This window comes from Akebia trifoliata, chromosome 10 (assembly GCF_017979445.1).
Source record: "Akebia trifoliata isolate Shusen 1 chromosome 10, ASM1797944v1, whole genome shotgun sequence".
Taxonomy (NCBI): Eukaryota; Viridiplantae; Streptophyta; class Magnoliopsida; order Ranunculales; family Lardizabalaceae; genus Akebia; species Akebia trifoliata.
Window position 1 is genome coordinate 10337419 of NC_141384.1, and position 22113 is coordinate 10359531.

Here is a 22113-nt window from a genome sequence, read left to right on the forward strand (position 1 = left end):
TGTGAGGATGATCCCTATAGTGAGGAGATCATCATCATTAAAAATCAACCCATTTCGAAACTTATAACCCCAATTTACAAGTTAAAGAATCATGAACCATTTATTTTTTTGTAAACCACTTTTGATGGGATTAGAAGTTTCAAAATGAACTGATTTTTGGTGAGGATGATCTTTACGGTAAGAAGATTATCCTCACAAAAAGTCAACCCATTTAAAAACCTCTAAGCCATATAAGACAAAAAATAATTATCATAAATGTTATCACGATTGCAGGTGAATTTTGTTTGTTGGATAACTATGTCATTGAGCTTCAAGTTTTAACTACCTGACAAGCTTTATTTATTTTTTATTTTTTAAAGAAGCAGAACGTAATCATGATTGATTAGAAGGACTATTATGATCATCAGTTATTTTTGTAATCTTTCCTCAAAGGAACTAACTTCTCTGCTGTGTTATGTTGAGTGCTTCCAATTCTTCCATGTATCACTTAGACTAAGTCCTCTCAAGGAGTCGGTTGACATGATGTATGGATGTCTTAGCTAAACTACTTACCCGTCAAATGGTCTAATTGGTTTTAAGGACATGACATATGACTCAACCTTACATTTTTTTCAGTGATCACGTGGAGGCATATTTTTTGTCCACATAATTACATTTTCCAATTTACTTTTAATATGCGTTTAATATTCTTGGTAAGTGAATTCCATTGGTTTGCACATTATAATTTATAAGAAAATGCTAGTAGGTTTTCCAACATACAATTGGGAAAGTGCAATAAATACATTTTGAATATTTGGATATTTTACTAAAAATGGCCTTAAAGAATTTTCATTTTATCAAAATACCCCCTACATTCCAATTTCCAAACTGTATTTATTGCACTTTTAATGGTTTCCCTCAGAATCCTTTAAAGAAGAGGATTAGGGAGTCCACTTGCGAGAGTGAATAGTGAATATGAATCCCCATTTAAAAAAAATTCTGGTACTCTTTTGGATAAACATTATCTAAAATCTAAAATAGATAAAACGTCACGCACTTTCACCTCCACCAAATTTTTTAATGTCAATTAATAATTCGACAAAAATGTATGACCAGAAATAAGTAAAAAAGAAGGAAACATAAATAATTACCACGTGGCACGTCTACACATCCGCCCGCCTTTCTTTTCCTTTACAATATTATTATTCCAATCATAAAAAAAACTCAACAACAGCCATTTATTTCCTTCATTTTCAGTAGGTTTGGTTAAGTGGATGTCGCAATGACCTTGTTTGATCATACTATTGCCACGCACATCTTCTCTTAACCTCTGATTGAAATTGAAATTGAAACCCAACCATATCACTGTGATTACCCATCATCAACTCTTCCCTTTCCTACATTTCATTTCTTCTCTCAACCAACATGAGTGCCACTACTACTAGCTTCATCAATCCTCCATATACATATAATAATAATAATCATCAGAAATGGAGACCTAAAACAGAATTTCTAGGATTTTTTTCTCTTCCTATCGATGATGACAATTCCAATTACTACTCTCGCTTTTCAACTAAAAGATTCACTCCCAGTCCCTTTAGTTGCAAATTAGGAGGAAAAGATAATAAAGATGAGGAAAGTAAAACACAACCTTCTTCAGTTTCTATTACACTTGATGACGTTAACCCAGTTGGACTTGGCCGTAGATCTCGTCAGATATTTGATCAAGTATGGCGTAAGTTCTCTGGATTGGGTCAGATCTCGGGAACTCGTACAGATGAGAGCCTTGATACTGTTCTTATTAGAGAAGGACCCATGTGTGAGTTCACAATTCCTGGGGCACAGAATGTTACAGTGCTTGTGGTTGGTGCTACTAGTAGAATTGGGCGGATCATTGTTCGCAAACTTTCGCTCAGAGGATACAATGTCAAGGTACTCTCTTTCTTTCTTTTTTCATAATTCAATTGATTAGCCCTGATTCTTGTAAATTTAAACGAATATAATCGAAATGAACAAAAGAGAAGGAACACGAAGAATCCAAAATTTCTTTTATGGGAAAATCATGGATTACATACATCCCTAAGCTCATGAGCCAATGCGCACTATCTTCTTTATTGGGTATATGATTATTTCTTACATTTGCTACTGTGTAATTTTTCCTACCCACCCCAGCTGCCATAATAAATTACTTCCAATAAGGATTTTCTCTCTTTATATATATTGTTGTTGTTCTTGCGGTGGATAAGCATACGACCACTTGTGATTGACGGAATTACCGGATGATGGATTCAAATGCTACTTTGGAATTCAAAATAACCAAATTTGGATTTAGGAATTATTCGGTGGGGATTCAGTTCCATTAATTAGAATAAGTTTGAGAAACTATTGTAAAAAATTCGATAAAATTTCAGAGATTATTCAAATGATGATTTTGGGTTATTTGAACACATTTTCTTCAACCGTCCTAAAAATGCTTCTCATTTTGAGATTTGAAAGCTGAAGAAGATAAAATTTTGAGGTTGAATGGTAAACATGTTACCATATTCACTGACTACTTTGGTGAATTTTATGTATTTTTGGAATAATTTGGAGAATTTTGTGACTATAGTGTGGATGTTGTTGTTCTTCACAATCCATCTCCACAAAGCTCATTCTTTTCTTTTTAACCCCCTTTTATTGGATTACAATGCTGTAGCTACAGAGATTCATATTTCCTTATAATATTGAAACTCTTCTGATCCTTCCTTATACCTATAGAAAGATAGGGATCATGGAAACTTGATACAGAGGAAACACTGAATAGATAATTCTGTAGGTAGACATACAATGTAGCTAAATTGTTTGAAAAATGAATCAGGCTTTAGTGAGGAAAGATGATCAGGAAGTCATAGACATGCTTCCGAGATCAGTAGAGATTGTGATTGGGGATGTTGGCGAGCCCTCAATGCTTAAGTCTGCTGTCGAAGGTTGCAACAAAATAATCTATTGTGCTACTGCTCGTTCCACTATCACAGGAGATCTCAACAGAGTTGATAATCAAGGAGTGTACAACATTTCCAAAGCATTTCAGGTTTTACATTCTCAGCCATCTCTGCCTCTCCCCATTTTCTTTAATAAGAACTAATTGATTTGTATTTTGGTTGCAGGATTACAACAATAAACTAGCACAGTTACGAGCTGGAAAGAGTAGCAAAAGCAAACTTTTGCTCGCAAAGTTCAAATCTGAAGAATCATTGGAAGGTTGGGAAGTTCGCCAAGGAACTTATTTTCAAGATGTTGTTGCTGCTAAGTATGATGGAGGAATGGATGCTAACTTTGAGTTCACAGAAACCGGAAATGCTGTTTTTTCAGGTAAGGAATGTGGTGTGATTCTTATTATGTTAACTAAGCATGGATGCACATCCTAATTTGCAGGAATTGCTGATCAATGATGGAAATAACCTCAAGAAATGAAAATATTGTAGAATGGTTAATGATTGGAAACAAATATATAAGTGCAATGAAGGAAAAGGAACAAGTATTTTTCTTACGTTCACTCCTTTTGTTACTGCAGGGTATGTTTTTACTAGAGGAGGATACGTGGAACTGTCAAAAAAGATTTCACTTCCATTGGGTTATACTCTCGACAGGTAGTATACCTGTTCTTTTAATGAGTATGTCAAATTTATAAGAATGAAAACTTGGAGACTAAAGGGATAGGTTGAGTAAACCTATTGCAGGAAAGAAGACAATATATATATATATATATATATATATATATATATATATATATAACAAGAGAACGACAAATCGGATCGAAACGATACAGTACATGATGCTAAACAATACGACTCGTCCATTAGAAACTGCCACCTGGAGATGAAGTCATCAAAAAATTCTTTGAACAATTTTCTCCGCAAGAAAATGATCCCTAAAACGTTGATGAAAGCTGTTGAATCTGGGAGCTCCTTGCCATTAAATATTTTTTTTTGGATAAGTATAAATTTTATTCAAAGAAAAAGAAAGTACTAAGGCAGTCAAGGTGACCTACCTCACAACAAAAACAAAGACTCCCACCTAAGCACAAACTCTTCAAAGAAGACCACTTTAAATTCTATAAAAAGTTTACACCAACAAATCGCTAATGGGACCAAGCTTCTTAGGATTCACTTTTAGGATCTGAGGGCTGCGGAGTGCGAACTTTGGAAAAGAACAAAGATAGAGTTTGGAAAATCCAGTCGACTCCATTAACATAAAAATCTAGTCCAAATATATCTAGGTAAGCAGTGAAAAATAATACGACTTAACAGATTTGCATCAACCTTATATCAGGAACAAATGTTGGGAAGAATGGCTCCACAAGAAATAAGATGGTTGAGGGTAGGAACCTTATCAAAGGTAGCAATTTAAACAAAAAAGGATATCTTGAAGGGAACTTTTGAATCCAAAACTGAAGCCAGTAAGGAGAACTTTCCAAAAGAATTTAGTGATTGCTAAACGGGTTTGAAATATAAGACACCACTAGAACTACTATAGCCGGGGAGAAATTGGGATTTTAGATAACGTCCTAATGAGATCAGCTATGGAATCAACTTCCGAGTCTTTAAGATTCCCCCTAAAGCCAAAGTCCCAATGTATATCATCCTCAGCCTGCACCATGAGATTCTAAACTGAGATTTTTCTTGCTAGAAATTGAGAAAAGAGAAGGGAATTGTAAAGAGAAGGGATTGTCACTATGCCAACGATCTTCCCGAAAACCAGCCTTGCAATTCCTTTCAACTATGAAAACTATCCTGTTTGAGAACTTGGATTGAACCTTCTTAATGCCCTCCAAATGTTTCACCCCTACAATGATATCACATCGCCACTTTCCCAACCCGAGCTCCCTCTCCTATATGTGTCTAGAATCACTTGCTTCCACAAACTGCTATACCTCCACAGCTATCTACCTCGTAAAGCTAAATTCATTGATCTGATTTTATCCTAAACTATCTATCTTCTTATGACAACAAATAGACTTCCAATTGGCAAGATGCTTCTCATGAAAACCATCTGTCATTCCAGAGGAAATCACATGTCAGTTTATCAATTTTCTTTTCGGCACATCTAGGAATATAAAAGAGGGAAGGGACTTATGCTGGAATGCTTTTAGAGAGTACTTTTTATCAAGGATATCTTTCCACCCTACAATAGATATTTGATTTTCCAAGAACCAAAGCACCAACCAAATCCATATCGATTTGTTCTATTACCCATCTCCAAGTGATATCTGCAAGTACTTTGTATGAAAATTTGCTTATTAGTCATTCATTGTGCATCCTGTAAAGTATGTTGTGCTTTCAGCACCTAACCTTGCTAATCTTACATGGTCAGGTATGATGGATTAGTTCTCTCTGTTGGTGGCAATGGAAGATCATTTGTTTTGATTCTCGAAGCTGGTCCTTCAGCAGACACAACTCAAAGCAAAATGTATTTTGCACGAATGAGCACAAAAGTGGGCTTCTGCAGGGTCAGAATACCATTTTCGTCCTTCCGCCCTGTGAAGCCGGATGATCCACCGCTAGACCCCTTCCTCGTGCATACTTTAACCATACGTTTTGAACCAAGGAGACAGGTTTGTCTCATGCCTTACTGATCAATGAGAATTTGATTCATTAATTATTGTGGTGGCTTGGGCTCATAACTCATCAAATGCATAACATAACTCTTTTTTTCTGATGGGTAAGCTGGACTCGAAGCCATGACCTCAAGGTTTCTTTGCAATGTGTCAAACCAACTGAGATATGGATCTAAGTCTATTCACTTGCATTTTTTACATTTGAACTTTTTTCATTGGTATTGAGTCTATTGTCATACTTTCACATGACGTCACTTGTCTAAGCTTAGCAATTTAATCCATCAATTAGGCTTGACGAATGTAGCTAAATGCACATAGAAGTAAAAGCTTAGGTAAGCAATTGAGGCTTCAGCTGTAACTCTAGAGACCATTGCTTGCATTACAAAATTAATATTTATCTACATTCCATTAACAGTTGGTTCCTTTTTCTTTAGCTCTGCTAATGTCTACTCTACTCTTCTTGCTGCAGAGGCCTGTTGAAGGGCCTGCAAGAACCAATCAGGACATGAGAAGCTTCAAACTGATAATGGAATATATAAAAGCATTGCCAGTAAGTTCTTCTCTCCTTTCCTGCAATTTTTCCAAATGATAATTTGTTAGAGAATTCAATATATGTGATTCTGCCACTACACTCAACATGACAATATGTTAAAGTATAATTTATTTTACATCTGATTTTTTCCAGTTAGATTAGGTCTCCCACTACGTTCGGTCAGTGTTGCAGTTCTGCATGATTAAGTAATAATTAGAGCATAACTAGGGAGGAATAATAGGAACTCTGTGATTCACATACAGAAAATATCAGTACAACATGTTTAATACATGCATATGGTGAAACTCATATGTAAATAAAACAAAGTGAAGCGACTATCTTACACTTGACTACACAAAAAGAAAAACTGTTAGTTTCCATACAAATTCTATGGATTGCATATTAGCCCATGCTTATCTAACTGGCTCACTTTAAAACCTTCCTCAAACGCATGATTGGTCAAGCATTGATAATATGAACAACAATATTTAAACTAGATTGTGGTTGTGATGGGCAGTGTGATAAATTTTCTCAAAATGTGCTTTGTATGTTCAATGGAAATAGAACTCTGCATGGTCTTAGTGGTACTCTTGTTGTCATAAAGTGCTGATGAGACCAGCCTAGACCTCATCAACATAAGCAACTCCAAGTTAGATGAAGACCGGGTGTTTGTGAAGCAACTAAGACAAAAGGTTATTTTATCAACATAAGCATGGGTGGCCTATTTTGAGGCCATATGATGCGCGTTATAGATGTTGTACCCCAAGTGATTTGTGGAAATGGAAATATTTTTGTATATTTCATGGAAATATGTCAAAATATTTGCATTTATATAAAAGAACAAATTAATATTATGGTTGTACCTTAAGTAACTTTGATAGATACTACATGTAGATGAAGGTACGAGGATGAAGATAAAATCCTACCTTTGTTATCTTTCATCTCTTGTCATATAAGCATCTTGCAACCATGTTCCTCAATTGGAAATCCTCAATTAAGTTGTATGATGTTATAGTAACTTTACTCTTAAATCATTTCTAGGAAAGTGATCCTAATAATCATTCTCAGATAGACTCTTCAATGACTAGAGGGAGCACAAACGACAAGAAATTTGGGAAGTGTAGATCTAGTTTGAAGTTTAAATCTGGGAAGATTTTTATGCGTTACACTTGTTTAAGAAAGGCACATGAAAAGTTGTTTCCTAAACTCAATTGGAGGTAAAGAAAGGAAAAAAAATTATTTGATGAAATGAGTATAAAAATAATTATTCTGGGCAATGCAGAAACAACTCCTTTGGTTACCTGAATTAATGATCATGAGATGATTAAACTTGATTAGGCTTGTTCTTATCTCATGTGACTTGAGTGAGCAAAGGTTGGTAGAGTTGAGCCACTAAATTTTCTTTGCGAGGTGAAGGTAATTTGACTTCTATGGCGTTGTGTGTTTGTGCAGCAGTGTGTGTCGAAGTTAAGTATGTCAATTCATTGCACAAAAGGTCATTATGAATTATACTCATTTGTATGTTTGGGATCCCACAAAGACTGTTTCAAAAGGGAGGATCCTATGTTTTGTTGCATTTGTAGAAAATTTATCTCAGAAATTTTTGATTTAGAAAAAAATATAGGGAATAATGTGAAGGGCTCCAGGACAATCAATGGTCAGGAACAGAACCTCAGATTTTTTATGATGTATTGCATGGATGAAGGTATTTTTAGACACCTTTTATATTGAGATAGATATTGTAATAGTACAAGACTGCCAAATGTAAGCAGGACACTCCTTGAAGTGGCCCACGACATGTTTGGCAGTGCTGGGTTGTTGATAAGTTATACACAAAAAAGGTGGTGAACTGTGTGTTTCCTAGTCAATTCATATTCTTTACAACTGTAAAGTGAAATAGTCCTAAAGTGGTATGCCCCGACAAACATGTTGATTTTTATGCTTTAGTACTATTTGGCTGCTCTACTTACAATATGTGAAACTCAAGGGTGGAAAAATGTGTTTTCTCAATTATGAATAGGGGATGAAGAGAGATATGTCATAATGTCTCAATATATAAATTTAGCAAGCAAAGTGGTTCGGATAGATGGTAGTTTGGTTGACTCAATGCAGGTGAAGTTTGATACTTCTAATTGGTTAACTTAAGAAGATAAGGTACACTAATCATTTCGAGTTGACAAAGATGTCTTTGTTGAAGAGACCAGTTAGTGATGTATTTTCAAACACGCTCATTCGATAAACAAACTAATGAGATAAAATAATTTTCAAATAACTAGGTTTTTTTCTAGAGAATCCTTGCTGGCAGTAGTTTGTAGATCATTTCTTACATATTTCTTTGCTCCTCTTTTACCTTCTCATTATTGGCATCTTACATCGTGTAACTTTGGACTAGGGCTGGCAATTGGTCGGGTGTGGGTCGGATGAAGTTATTTCCATATCCTTGTCCAACTCTATATCCGATTTTTTACCCACTTATGCTAAGGATATCCATATCCGACTCTTTATCCATTTTTTTAAAGGATATCCATATCCGACTTGTACCCAAATTTCAAGCGATATCCAAGTCGGATATATATATACCTCATTGTGAACATGATGGAAAAATCTTGACTTTTGGTTATAAATATATTTTATGGTGAGTTTACTGTATTAAACTCGGATAAATAGATAATCGGGTGGGATAGGACGCATATCCATATCTGACCCTAAAAATAATTGCGGATAAATTTACCTAAATTCTTAATCGGATAAAAATTTTGCACCCATACCCGAATAACTCGGTAGGATGAGTCGGGTAAATTGATATTATCCAACCCATTGCCAGCCCTACTTTGGTTTCTTTTGTGTTCATTACTTTTTATCTATATTCTGAAATTTTTTTCTATATTTTCTTAAAATCACTTTGAAAATTACGTTTCTGAACTTTTATCGTCATCCTTATCTGAGTGAGATTTTGTTTTTCCGCAGACAGGGCAAGAAACAGATTTTATATTAGTTTCTTGTACAGGATTAGGAATTGAAGCTAGCAGAAGGGAGCAAGTTCTTAAAGCCAAGAAGGTTGGGCCTTTCTTTAACATTTTCCCCCTCGATATGTCAACTGTTTATGATCGTATTCACATTGAGTTTTCTTGCAATCTAAGTTTAGCTTTTCCAGGCTGGCGAGGATTCATTAAGAAGGTCAGGTCTTGGGTACACAATCGTTCGTCCTGGTCCTCTACAGGTACTAATTCTACAGCCACAATTAACTTTGCTGTCGTGTATATAGGTGGAGTTGTGTGGATCAGTGTTTGAAAATCGACTTAACTCATACATTGGGTCCTCACATTTCAAGTTCAATTAGAAACAAACGGTGGAATAATGACTTATAAAAAGGGCAGGATATTTGCACTCACCATTTGTGCTCACGGCACCCACTTAAAACACATTTTGAGGTGGGATGTACAGAGGTAAGTGGGTGCACTTACGGTTAGCATTCTTCTTATCCCATTTTGGTTATTTAAGTATGATTACTTCCCATATGTGAATCTAAACATTGGTTTTTTCAGGAAGAACCTGGTGGACAGCGCGCACTTATCTTTGATCAAGGAAATAGGATATCTCAGGTAAACGATATATTGTTTAATATTGTAAATGATATGTTTTTTCATTTTGTGGGGAATGTTAGATTATTCCGTTAACCACCCTCACCTATCTCACCGTGAATTGCTTAATGTAGGGAATCAGCTGCGCCGATGTGGCTGATATATGTGTGAAGGCATTGCATGATTCAAGTGCAAGGAACAAGAGCTTTGATGTGAGTAGCTGATGTTCTTTTTCAAAGCTAATTGATTGAATTTAGGTGAGTGGGTTGGAGGACTAACCCGATTTTGATTGCGGCCAGGTATGTTACGAATACATGGCAGAGCGAGGGAAGGAGCTTTATGAGCTGGTAAGGAATGGAATCAGTAGGCAGTAGTTAGCTTGGTGCAGGGCTTAAAATGGGTTAGGGCCGGATATGAGTATATCCATATCCAGATCCAAAAAATTTATTCGGATTTGCATTCGAATCCAGATCGGATCCTGTTAGCTAAAACCATATCCAAACCATTTGCTTTCCCTAAATCCGGGTCCGGTCCAACCGAATTACTTGATTCGGGTTGGTCAGGTTGGATAATTTCAGACCGTTCAACATTTTTTATTATTATATCTTTTCTAATTGTTATACTATTTTATTTTACTGTTATAATTATTTTATGTTAAAATAATTCGTGTTTTATTAAATTAGTAGAAAAAAGATATTCTGAAAAAACATAAAATATAATTTTCAAAGCAATATATCATTCCGATCTAAGTGGATATAAGGATGGATCCTGGAACTGACTCGGATCAAGGAACATCAACCCATTTTTTTTATATGGGTCTACTCCATGGGTCCAAACCTGTGAAATTTGTATTCAGATCAATCGGATTTCGGATAACATCCAACCCATTTTATGCCCTAGCTTGGTATGTTGGCACTGTGAATAATTATTTGAAAAAACAAATTACTTGTTGGTGCAGGTGGCGCATTTACCTGACAAAGCAAATAACTATTTAACCCCGGCCCTATCTGTTTTAGAGAAGAACACTTGATTGCCTCAACTGATATTAAGCCCTTTGCTTCTGGTTTGGTGATGCTCTCTCAATCTTCTATATATATCCTTAAAATGGGGGTATCCGTTGTAAAAATTGATGACAATCGGGTCACTTGGTGGCTAATATACACCCCATGCATGTTTTCTTATATTAATTTGACAAGTTTTCTTCTATTTATATAACAATGTATATGATTTTTGTGCTTGTCTAAAGTGTAAATAAGTGACTAAGAACAACCCATTTGATGTTATGAAGGCCTTATTCCTTCTAAGCCTCACAGTTTGGATTCATTCTTTGCACCACAGATCGCCGTCCATTTGAACTATGGGCTGTCAGCCCAGTTAATCGCAATTGATCAATAACATCCAGAAATTTAACTAAACTCATGGGGTTTGGTGATGAGTCGATTTTCTTTTGACAAAAAATTGCTAAATTGTGTGAATCGATCCATGTATATTGGAAACAATTGAGTGATTGTTGGGTGGACAGAATTTGGGGGAGAACAGAGTTAAGTGGTTTAGTGTTTGGATTTTATTCATTTATCTTAAGATCTCGACATTTTCATTCAAGAATGGGTCCCTTTGCATGATTCTAATTATGTGGTCCTTTGGAATCATGGGCCCATGATTTTCCTGTTCAAACCTTCCACTTTGATTTTTGATTATCCAAGCGTTCCATGAATTCTTATGCCACTTGTCATAAATCGAAGTATCTTTGGATTAATCTGATAGTTTATCTATCATAATATAAAGTAAGTAAAAAAAATATCCATCTTTAAATTTTCTCTTGATAACAGACATAATTTATCGAGGGCAAGTTGATATAGAATTGAGTTAAGTAAAATTCTCAAGTATCTACATTTATTAATGAGAAGTTGAAGACTTGTTTAGCTTCTATTGGTTTTCAAGCTTAGAAGACAATGATGATTCACATTGAGTTTGGTATGAAGACGTTACTTATCAGATGAAACATGTTTAGTGAAAGATACTCTTTATCAATCTCTAAGTGAGAGATTATTGTGGTTTGTGAAACCTATGGTACTGGTCAATAAGGAGGTATACTGTAAATGAAGTCAAGCCTTCACACCGATCGAGTTGAGTATTTCATAATTTCATTAATATTATGTAAAATCTTAGTTAGGTTTCTTGGGAAATTTATATTTATCATTTTTGGTGAAAATGTGTAATTTGTAATTACTAGTTTTCTCTTTATAATGAAATCAATGTGATCCGTTGACATATTTCAATTTTGAGGGAACCACGTAAAATCTATGTTTCTTTGTCTGATTGCATCTTGTCTTGTGATTATTTTTCAATTCATTTTCGTGGTTGGATTGCACCTATCTTCTTAACACCGAGATGACAGGTGGGCTAATATCTTATTTATAGATACATGAACCCGATCTGATAAATTATTTGGTTAAATCCATTTATGATTCAACAGTTTTTGAATCTCTTTAAATTCACAGTAATTCAATTAGAACCTCGTCGTTTTTACAGCCCTAAACTTGGTCTGGGCCTCTTGGAGGTTGGAGGTGACAAGTTATTATTGTCCAGATGTATGTTAAAGTTTTTATTTACACCGTCAACCCTCCCCAACGCGTTTCGAATCTAAATTTGAATAAATATTATTGTAATAAAGAATCAATTTGAATTGGTAACATAGATCGTGCAGCCCACAGTGATGTGATGGGGTCCACAGACTGTCTGGCATAGACAGACCTCCCCTCTGTAATTGCATCTCTCGACAGTGGACTCAGCGTACAACAAAGGTGTTATTTAAAGAAAGAAATCATTATTTAGAAAGGCAAAGAAAAATGCGTGGGTTGCACTCCTTTGGAGATGGGATGATATTTGGTGGGGCCTCCTTCTCCCGTTACATCCAATTCTAAGAGGCCACCATGTCCACCAAATCAAGGGTTTGGGTCCCAATTTATTTCATTCACCAATAATAAACCTTGACACATGAAGAAAGAAAGACTTTTTAACATTTTTCTTAAGAAATCACTTTTTTTTCTCTCTCACCCCCACTATCTAAATAAAAAAAAAGAATCTCAATAGAAATATTAGGGTTTACCCTACTGTAAAGTACAAAGTTAATTTTACCTCTTGATGGAAATAATATACAACTTTGTGATGATCTAACGGTTAAATTTTGATTTTACTCAAAAATAACTATTAAAATTTAAATTATTAAATCAAAATTCACAATTAATTCATCAATAAAAAGGGATATTGACTATAAACTTAATTTAATATCTTACATATCAATCTAATATTACTAATTTCAAGGGATGTATTATTAAAAATCTCTAATGACTATTATATTTTTCTTATCATTATATTTTCCAACTTAGACATACCTCTCTTCACGTTTAGGTGAACGTTTGAGATACTCAACTATGCTTTCAAATGTAAGAGTCTTCTCAAATAGGACAATAAAGAATGAGTTGAATGTTGTTGTCTTCAACCTCCAATAAAAAACCTTTTGACTTTTCTTTTCAACATATATGATACATTTCTTTTAATTTTTTCAACTTTTACCTTCAATCTCGTCTTATCTTTATGGAGAAAATTTTATATTTTTCAATAAAATTCTCATCGTTTTCTACTTCCCGCAAGATCATATCTTGCTTAGAGGTTTGAAGGTTGAAGTAAATAAAATCTTAAAGTTCAAAATAATTGATTTTGACAAAAGGATATTCAAGTCATTTTCTATTATCACTCTATCAAAAAAGACTGAGCTTAAGGGGGCATATAATGAGTTCGAAAATATAGGAGAGTACTCCTCAAAACTTTGAGGTCGAAATCACCCTTCATTTAATTATTCCAGGTACATTGGAGGGTTCATGAAGTAATCCAATACGGAATTGGTATTCATGAAGATACAGACGATGCACACCCACATAGAATAGGACACGAGTATTGGTAGAAATTTATGACTAGAAGAGGATGGATGGGGGAACCAAGCAATCTCCTTACATGCATGTAGATGTAGGTAGGTAGACAGTTAAAAGGATGAGAGTACGTGGGATTGAAGAAGGGAAATTACATTAATAGATTACAGGGTAGCCTGACTTTGCATTATATTGCAATAGGAGGGAAGTCATTGCTCAATTAATGAAACTGATGGCATGTCCATTGATGGTGGTCCTCAATGGGAGACAAATAAATATTGACCAAAATACCTTTTATCTTCAATTTTGATTTTACTCACAAGATTGCCCCTTGTTCTTCCCAAGACAAGATTGATTATTAGTTTTCAAATTCTAAGCAAAGTTTTAAAAATCTAATCAATCATGAAAATTATTTGACAAATTGGTTGGACCCTAGGTCAATTGGGTTGGACCGATTAATATTTATTAGAAAATTTAAAAATATGCTTACATTTTTCCTAAATTACCTTTATTTATATTTATAAAACAATAATACTAAAAATCAAAGATGACCAAAGACAAGTTTTTGTCTGAAGTGATCTTGCCAAGTAGATGAAGGGTTGAAGATGAATTGTAAAAATTAGAAAATCAAAGATGACTAAACATAAGTTTTTAACCTAATAAAGCCAATGTAAAATATAATGAATTTTGTAAAACAAATGAAGGGTTTTGGCAAGGCATCGAAGATATGAGTATTTTAATGATCTTTCTTAGTCTATATAAAGTACTAGGGTGAAAGAAAATGTAACTAATTTGAAATATAGTTTATCATTCGACTTCCTGAAGAAAATTCTTTGTATTCAAAATTCAATCATCTCTTAGTTACTTAAAAATCTCATTTGTTCATGCGATATTAAGGTTAAAATGGGATAGGTATTAAGGTTAAATAGGGGGTTAGGTTGAAGATAACTGATTTTAGGAAAAAACAAATCGAGACGTATGGTCAGAGATTGAACTTGACTCAAGCCGATTGACATTTGAGTCAAGACTAGTTCCCGAGTTTTGAAACTATAGTTCAATAAATGCAAGATATTTCAAATTTTCACTCGAGCCGTGAGTCAACTCGTGTTTTTCAAGTTTTAAAAGCATAGTCAGAACCCACGATATCTAAAATTTTCACTAAAAACAGGGTGGAGTATTTTCTAAAACTCTTAGTAGTTTAATGAAATATTTATCAATAAATTTGGTTGTTGAAAGTTGAAACCAGCTAAATTTGTTTGTTATAAAAAAAACAAAAAACTTTACAGTTTAAGATAGAAAAAGAGAGGGAGATGCACGTAATTAAAAAAAAAAGAAAAGAGGTACGACTAAGCTACTTTAAGACCTTTCAGAAATCGGAAACTAGTCTTATAAAAACAACAGGTTGGCAAACGTATCAGTGCATGTGAATGCTTCATCTCATCTCTCCCTCTCTCACACCCAATCATGTCTGCTTCTCCACCCCCTCCTCGTCTTTTGTTCTACCTAATCTCCTTCTCTCTCCTCCTCCAAATCTTGCCTTCCACAGCTGATGAGAGTGGAGTTGTAGTCGATCCAACACTGAGGTTCGAGAACCCGAGCATCCGCCAAGCTTACATAGCCCTTCAGGCATGGAAGTCTTCAATCTTCTCCGACCCATTCAACATTACACTCAACTGGGTCGGTCCCGATGTATGCTCATACAATGGTGTTTTTTGTACAGCTTCGCTTTCCAATCCTTCTATGAGAGTCGTAGCTGGAATCGACATCAATCATTCCGACATTGCGGGCTATCTCCCTCCCGAGCTCGGCCTCTTAGAAGATCTAGCCCTCTTTCACCTCAATTCTAATCGTTTTTGTGGTGTAGTACCTCATACATTCGAAAAACTAAAGCTCCTTCACGAGATCGATCTTAGCAATAACCGTTTCGTTGGAGGGTTCCCGAAAGTTCTTCTCTCGCTACCATCTCTCAAATACTTGGATCTTCGATATAATGATTTCGAGGGCTCGATACCCTCTAAGCTCTTCGACAAAGAGCTGGATGCAATTTTCTTGAACAACAACCGCCTTGGGTTTGGCATTCCCGAGAACCTCGGAAACTCTCCTGTATCGGTGGTAGTGTTGGCGAATAACAATTTGGATGGATGCATTCCTGCTAGCATTGGTGAGATGGGTGATACATTGAACGAGATCATCTTGATGAACGACAACCTCACGGGTTGTATCCCTCCCCAGATCGGACTTCTTAAGAAGGTCACAGTGTTTGATATCAGCTTCAATAACTTCCAAGGCCCACTCCCACCCTCCATTGCTGAGATGGTCAGTGTCGAACAGCTCGATGTTGCTCATAACAGCCTCACTGGTGTTATCCCGGCTAGTATATGCCAACTGCCCAGGTTGGAGAACTTCACTTATTCTTATAATTACTTCAGCGGTGAGGCACCAGAGTGTGCGGTGATATCCGGGAATAGAGTGGCAGATGGGAGGAAGAATTGTATTCCTGGGAAGTCGGCTCAGCGGACTTCAAGGGAGTGTTCTTCTGAGGCTGCACAGCCGGTTGATTGTAGTAAAATGAAATGCAGTAGTTTTGGGTTGCCATTCCCTGTGCCGGGAGGCAGGACACATCCACCGGAGAGGCGACCTACAAGACCACCACCACCGCCACCTAGACAAGCAGTTTCACCTAGGCCACGGAAGAGGTCACCCGCCTCACCACCACCATCACCTAGGCGAGGAAACCCACCTAGGCCAATATATAGTAATCCTCCACCGCCTCCGTCTTCAAATTCATCGCCATCAATAAAGAAACACACATCACCACCACCACCGCCGACTTCGTCAAATGAACCATCCCCTCCAAAATACCATTCTCCGCCTCCATCGCCGCCTACAATTACTTGGGCATCACCACCACCACCACCCTCAAACCACCATCATTCATCACCAACACCACCACCTCCACCTACAGAATATGTGTCCCCAAAGACACATCATCCACCACCTCCACCTACTGAAGTTATACCACCCCCAACCCATCATCACGGAACACCTCCTCCACCAACCCATCGCTATTATGGCACGCCCCCTCCGCCACATGTCTATTCAACGCCTCCACCACCATTAGAGTATCTCACGTCGCCTCCTCCGCCAACCCATCATTCGTATTACACACCACCTCCACCAAGCCATCATCAGTATAGCACGCCGCCTCCACCGCCAACCTATCATTTCCATTACACGCCACCTCCACCACCACCAACCCATCAATATTCAACACCACCACCACCACCTGAAACAGGTGAGCCGTCCCCACCACCCGGTCCAGTGAATGTTCCTTCTCCTCCTCCTCCTCCACCATCTGGATGCAGCTCTCCAATATCACCTCCTACTCCAATCCATCATTTCCTGCCACCACCACCACCAACTAACTACATGTATTCATCTCCCTCACCTCCTCCACCACCCCTATTTGGAAAGACACCCCTTCCGCCAATCGTAGGAATATCGTATGGTTCTCCACCTCCTCCAGTCATTCCTTACTACTGATCTTCTTCTTCTCAACTCCCCCGATCATTGTAGTGTTTTTATTTATTGTAATATTAAAAATCATTATTTGACTGCAATATCAATTGCATAAAAAAAAAAAAAAAAAAAAATACAATGGTGGATGTATGTGTTGTTGTGTTGTGTTGAAGTTATAATTAAGAGTAGTATCAGCAGCAAGAGCGGAAAATAATGCAATGGTGGTGGCGTTTTTGTTATTTTTACATTCTTTTGTACTACTTGTATACTTTAAAGCTTCTATCATAGTTTCAAACTCATCGAGTCGTCTCCAAACTTGGCTAAGTCAACTTAAGACTTTTTTGAATTTTCGATTGAATTTGCATTAAAAATCGATTGATCTAACTCATCAAGTCAATTTTGCACACTTAAAATACATGTAAATCAATTATTATAAACTGAGTTAAATGGATTGTCTTTGTTCATGGACGAGTCGATACGAAACCATGTTCTTCAACGCATCACCAACTGTGTTGACTTCTTCGTATTTGCCAATTTGTCCATATTCAATTTCAGATCGACACTCTTCCCAAAGTTTACAGCCAGAACCAAGATTGTCTTTCCCTTAAGCACTCATCTCAACCACATCTACATCTCCATTTTTTTTTTTTTTTTTTGTTAAATACAGACAATCGCACAACAAGATCTCAAGGTTCTTTTACTCATTGACTCAAGAACTCGAAACATATTGATCATCTCCCTCTTATATCTCTTCCTTCGTTGTAACATGGTTTGGTTCATCTACTTTCTAAGAAACATTTCTTCGAGTATGTCATTTGCACACATTACATCATTGTTATCTTTACCCCACCAGTATATTTTTACAACCAAAAGTAAAATAAAATAGAAGGAAAGAAGAAAGAAAGAAAACATCTCAGATCTCATAGATCATCGATCCGAGTGTAGGTACTCTACTGCTGTTGCTCTTGCTCACATCATCACGTGAATTTTGTCAGAAAAACAAATATGATAATTAATTAACACCATGATCGAAGAGTTCCTTCGTAATCATATTAAAGACATTGAGAAAGGATGGAGGGCGATCAACCTCTTCATTTTATGTCACCACTGGACCATCTCTTCAGTTCCAAACTAAAAAATACCTTCTTTAGGCCCAGCCCATTTGTAAAAAAAAAAAAAAAAAGTGTATGATATTTTACATAAATTCAAATCACGAAATCAATTCTTCCAAAAAGCCATTAATTACGAATCAAGCCCTCCCATTTTGCCCCAATTGAATATTCTAAGTCAATAATCTTATGATTAGTGGGCCCAATACTCATTCTATCCAGGATTGCTTTTCCCATCTATGCGTGACTATGTTGCTTATGGGTACTACATCTATAAGCCCAAAGCCCATTAGCTTCTCATTCTCTAAGTATGGTCAACATCATAAGTTTTATTTATTATTGAGTTCGCCATTTTTTCTTTTATTATTGTTGAGCTCAACAGTAATTAAAAAAAATGTCGATCTCAAAAAATAAAAATATTGAATTCAAAAATAAAAATTGTCGACCTTGACACTATAAAAGAGATTCGTTTTCATCTTTTCAAGTTTTTCCAACTAAAATATATGGAAAGATTGACTTAAAACTTGACATAACAATTTTTATAGATGATTTCAAATAAAAAGAACCATCCTTAATCAATTTTCATTAAAAAAGGAAGCAAAATAATTGAAAAACCCAAGTTTTTTTTACATATATCTTCAAAATGTTTGAAAAAAAAAATTAGAAAAAAATGAAAATCCTTGAAGATTCTTCTTCCTTCTCAAATCCTTTTCATCATAATGGAGTTTCAAAACTAGCAAGATGTTGAAAATCCAATTTTTTTGGATGATAATGGTGAATATGAATGATAAGGGTAATTTCAATATTTCAATCGTGAGAAATGACAAGAGTGATGTCAGGGACTGTTTAAAAAAAAAAGGGATTTACTAAATAGACTACTTTGATAACCCACAAAAGTCAAGGACTAAGTTGAAAGAAAAGTTAATGCTAGGGACTATTAAATAATTTTCCCCAAAAAAAAAACCTTTTATGTTCTTCAAAATTCCCACATGAGTTTCTTTATATGTGTTTAGCATGTTGGTATTTTCCCTCTTTTGGTCCAGCCCACTTAAAAAAAAGTCTTTGATATTGAAGCCAAATTCTAGTCAACAACTCAATTCTACTAAATTAAGAACCAAGTCCTCTCATTCGGCCCAAATTGGGTATTCTAAGTCAATAATCTCATGACTAATGGGCCCAATACTCATTATATCCGATTTTGTTTGTCCCACTCCCACGGATGCCTAACTATGTTGCTTATGGGTTCTATCTGTAAGCCCAAGACCCATTAGCTTTAGATGAACTCATTCTCTATATGCTAAGGCCCAAAAATGGCCCTATTTGTCTGAAGCTTGTTTGGTTGAGATCAAACTTGACCAATTTACTTATTTAGGCCTTTGAATCTGTTGGGATCAAGCACACCTTGGCCCATAGAGGCTTGTAGATTCCATGGTCAATGATCGAGCCCATTCAAAAGTCGATGTTGAACTCATTTATTGATCAAATGGATACCATTTGATCATCAAATCTAAAAACTTTGGCTATGTAAAGCTTATGACGTCTTCATCTATTCCCTTTGGATGAGTAGATTTCTTCTCTAATGAAATAAAATGGTGATAATAGTTCAGAGAATTCTATCTCGATGTTCTAATAACAGACCCATATATTTGTATCTTTCCAATATACGGTCTTCCTAGTATAATTCACATGGGGTCTTCTAAATCCAAATTATCTTAGACTAGAGTCTTCAACAAAAGCTAGGCTTCAATATATATCATTGATGCAAAGAAATAAATTTGGGGTCATCTTTCTTTGATAAATTCTGAATATGATATTCATATGTCCTCTATTTGTGGTGAAAACCTTCTCTTCTCTTGAGTAAATATGATATAAGTGGTAAAGGTTCTAGAGATTGGGCTAGGGAATTGTATGATCGTTGGCTTGGCTAAAAGTCGATCTGGCATGGTATTGGTCTAATCAAGGTTATGGTCATGGATATGGTTGTCGGACCTTGAAAAGGAACAAGACCCCCCATCATTGATTATTGGACTAATTCTCATATTTGAGGTTAAATCCAAACATAATGCGTTGGGACCTTGTTCATTTCAATATCTAGAAATGACCAGTACTTGTGGGAACTATAGACTTCCCAATTTGAATGAACAAACCTGAGAGTTCAATCAAATTTAATGAAGAAAGATGAACCGAGAGTGTTTTGATCAATCAAGTGGGACCCTGTAAGCATCGAAATTTTAAAGGGGCTGAAACTTTTTCAAATTATCAAAAAAGGTCCATAAAATCAAACTTACATTAATTTGGCCCATCGATTGGGGCAGGCCTAACTATGGTTTTCTTAGACAAAACCTACAATCTAAATGAAGTCCAGTGATCCAAATATTATGTATTAGGCCCTTCACCCAAATAAATGAGTCTGGCCCACCAATAATCCAAAAAAATCCTTAACCTTTAGACAAACAAATCAAAGCTTTTTAAGTTGGGGCATAGTTGAAAAATTAAAGAACTTTAAGTCTATAAATACCAAAGCCTCTCTCATTTGGAGGAGATTAGGATCATTTTTTCTCAAAAGACAGAAGTTCTCCCTCTAAAGAAAAAGAAACTTTCATGCCCTCCTCCAGAGATGAACCAAAATTTTTAAGAGACTCAAACTTCGATTAAAGAGAAGATCAAATCTAAAGTCCTTATCCGAAACTCAAGAAATCCATCTCAATCAATCAAGCGCAAATCATAAAGAGAAAAAATCCACACAAAGACCCTACATCGTAGTTCCAAATCTTTTAAAGATCTTTGACCTCTTAAAGGTCACCTTATATCATAGTCTCTGATCTCTTAAAGATCTTGGACCTCTTAAAAGTCAAATCTTAGATCTTTTCGGGTCTGTTCTTTACAGAAACCAGCTTCAGCTCCAGAAGCTGGCTTCTAGAAGAAGCAGAAGCCTGGAGCCTGAAAAGTCATATCTGGTAGAAGCTTGTTCGTTACATAAGCACAGAAGCCAGAAAATCATGTTCGTTTGACAGCTTTTTATTACTAGATTCTGATAAAATGACCAAAATACCCTTAATGTTGATAATACACCCAGAATACATAAAAAATTATCAGAATACCTTAATAAATATATATATATACTAAATACATATATAAATATAATAAATTTATATTAAAAAATTATAAAAATAATTATTTTTAATTTAAATATATTTAGAAATTTATAATTCTATCGAAATTTCAACAGCATCTCCTCTTAAAATGGACATATGAATTTTCCTGATAAAAAAAATACCTGCATAATGCACTGTATAATACATAATCTATCATCCATGCAATATCTAATACACATTAACATTAAAAAAAAAACATAAGATGTACATCAATATGTTTTAAGTCATTATAGTTCATCATTGTTTTAAAAGAAATGTTACTATAACATTATAACAAAATTGACCAGAATCTGTTAATAAATATATAATTACACTATATATATATAATAATAATAAATTTATATTATAAAAATTATAAAATTAATTATTTTACTTTAACAAAATTTATAAATTTATAATTCTATAATTCTATCGAAATTTCGACAGCATCTCCTATTAAAAATGGACATATGAGATTTTCCTGAAAAAGAAAATACCTGCATAATACATAATCCAATATCTACATAACATCCCATACACATTATCATTCCATACACAATCCAACCTCCACATAACATCCCATACACATTAACATTCCATACACAATCCAACCTCTACATAACATCCCATACACATTCCAACATCCGATACACAAATCACATTTTATCAAATAAAAAGTATTATAATGTCATACAAAAAGAGAAATATAATTTTCATTAAGAATAAATATAAAA

At 35.3% G+C, this 22113-nt stretch overlaps 1 protein-coding gene and 1 pseudogene across 2 annotated transcripts; both read left to right on the forward strand.

Annotated features, from left to right (window-relative positions):
• Positions 1-1204: 1204 nt before the first annotated feature.
• Positions 1205-10925, forward strand: HCF173 (high chlorophyll fluorescence phenotype 173). Of its 2 annotated transcripts, XM_086455899.1 has the most exons (12): positions 1208-1911; positions 2837-3049; positions 3126-3330; positions 3533-3608; positions 5332-5572; positions 6045-6125; positions 9075-9164; positions 9262-9327; positions 9653-9709; positions 9823-9900; positions 9988-10035; positions 10647-10925. In XM_086455899.1, the coding sequence occupies exons 1-12, from the start codon at positions 1405-1407 to the stop codon at positions 10716-10718; spliced, it is 1734 nt and encodes a 577-aa protein (XP_086312025.1). In that variant the 5' UTR covers positions 1208-1404; the 3' UTR covers positions 10719-10925. The 2 variants fall into 2 exon arrangements, 1 of the variants encoding a protein (XP_086312025.1); XR_015182105.1 differs by lacking the exons at positions 9988-10035; positions 10647-10925 and adding an exon at positions 9439-9553 and having other exon boundaries at positions 1205-1911; positions 9823-9903.
• Positions 10926-14991: 4066 nt separating this feature from the next.
• LOC147393115 (leucine-rich repeat extensin-like protein 7 pseudogene) lies at positions 14992-17375 on the forward strand (annotated as a pseudogene).
• The last annotated feature ends 4738 nt before the right edge of the window (positions 17376-22113 follow it).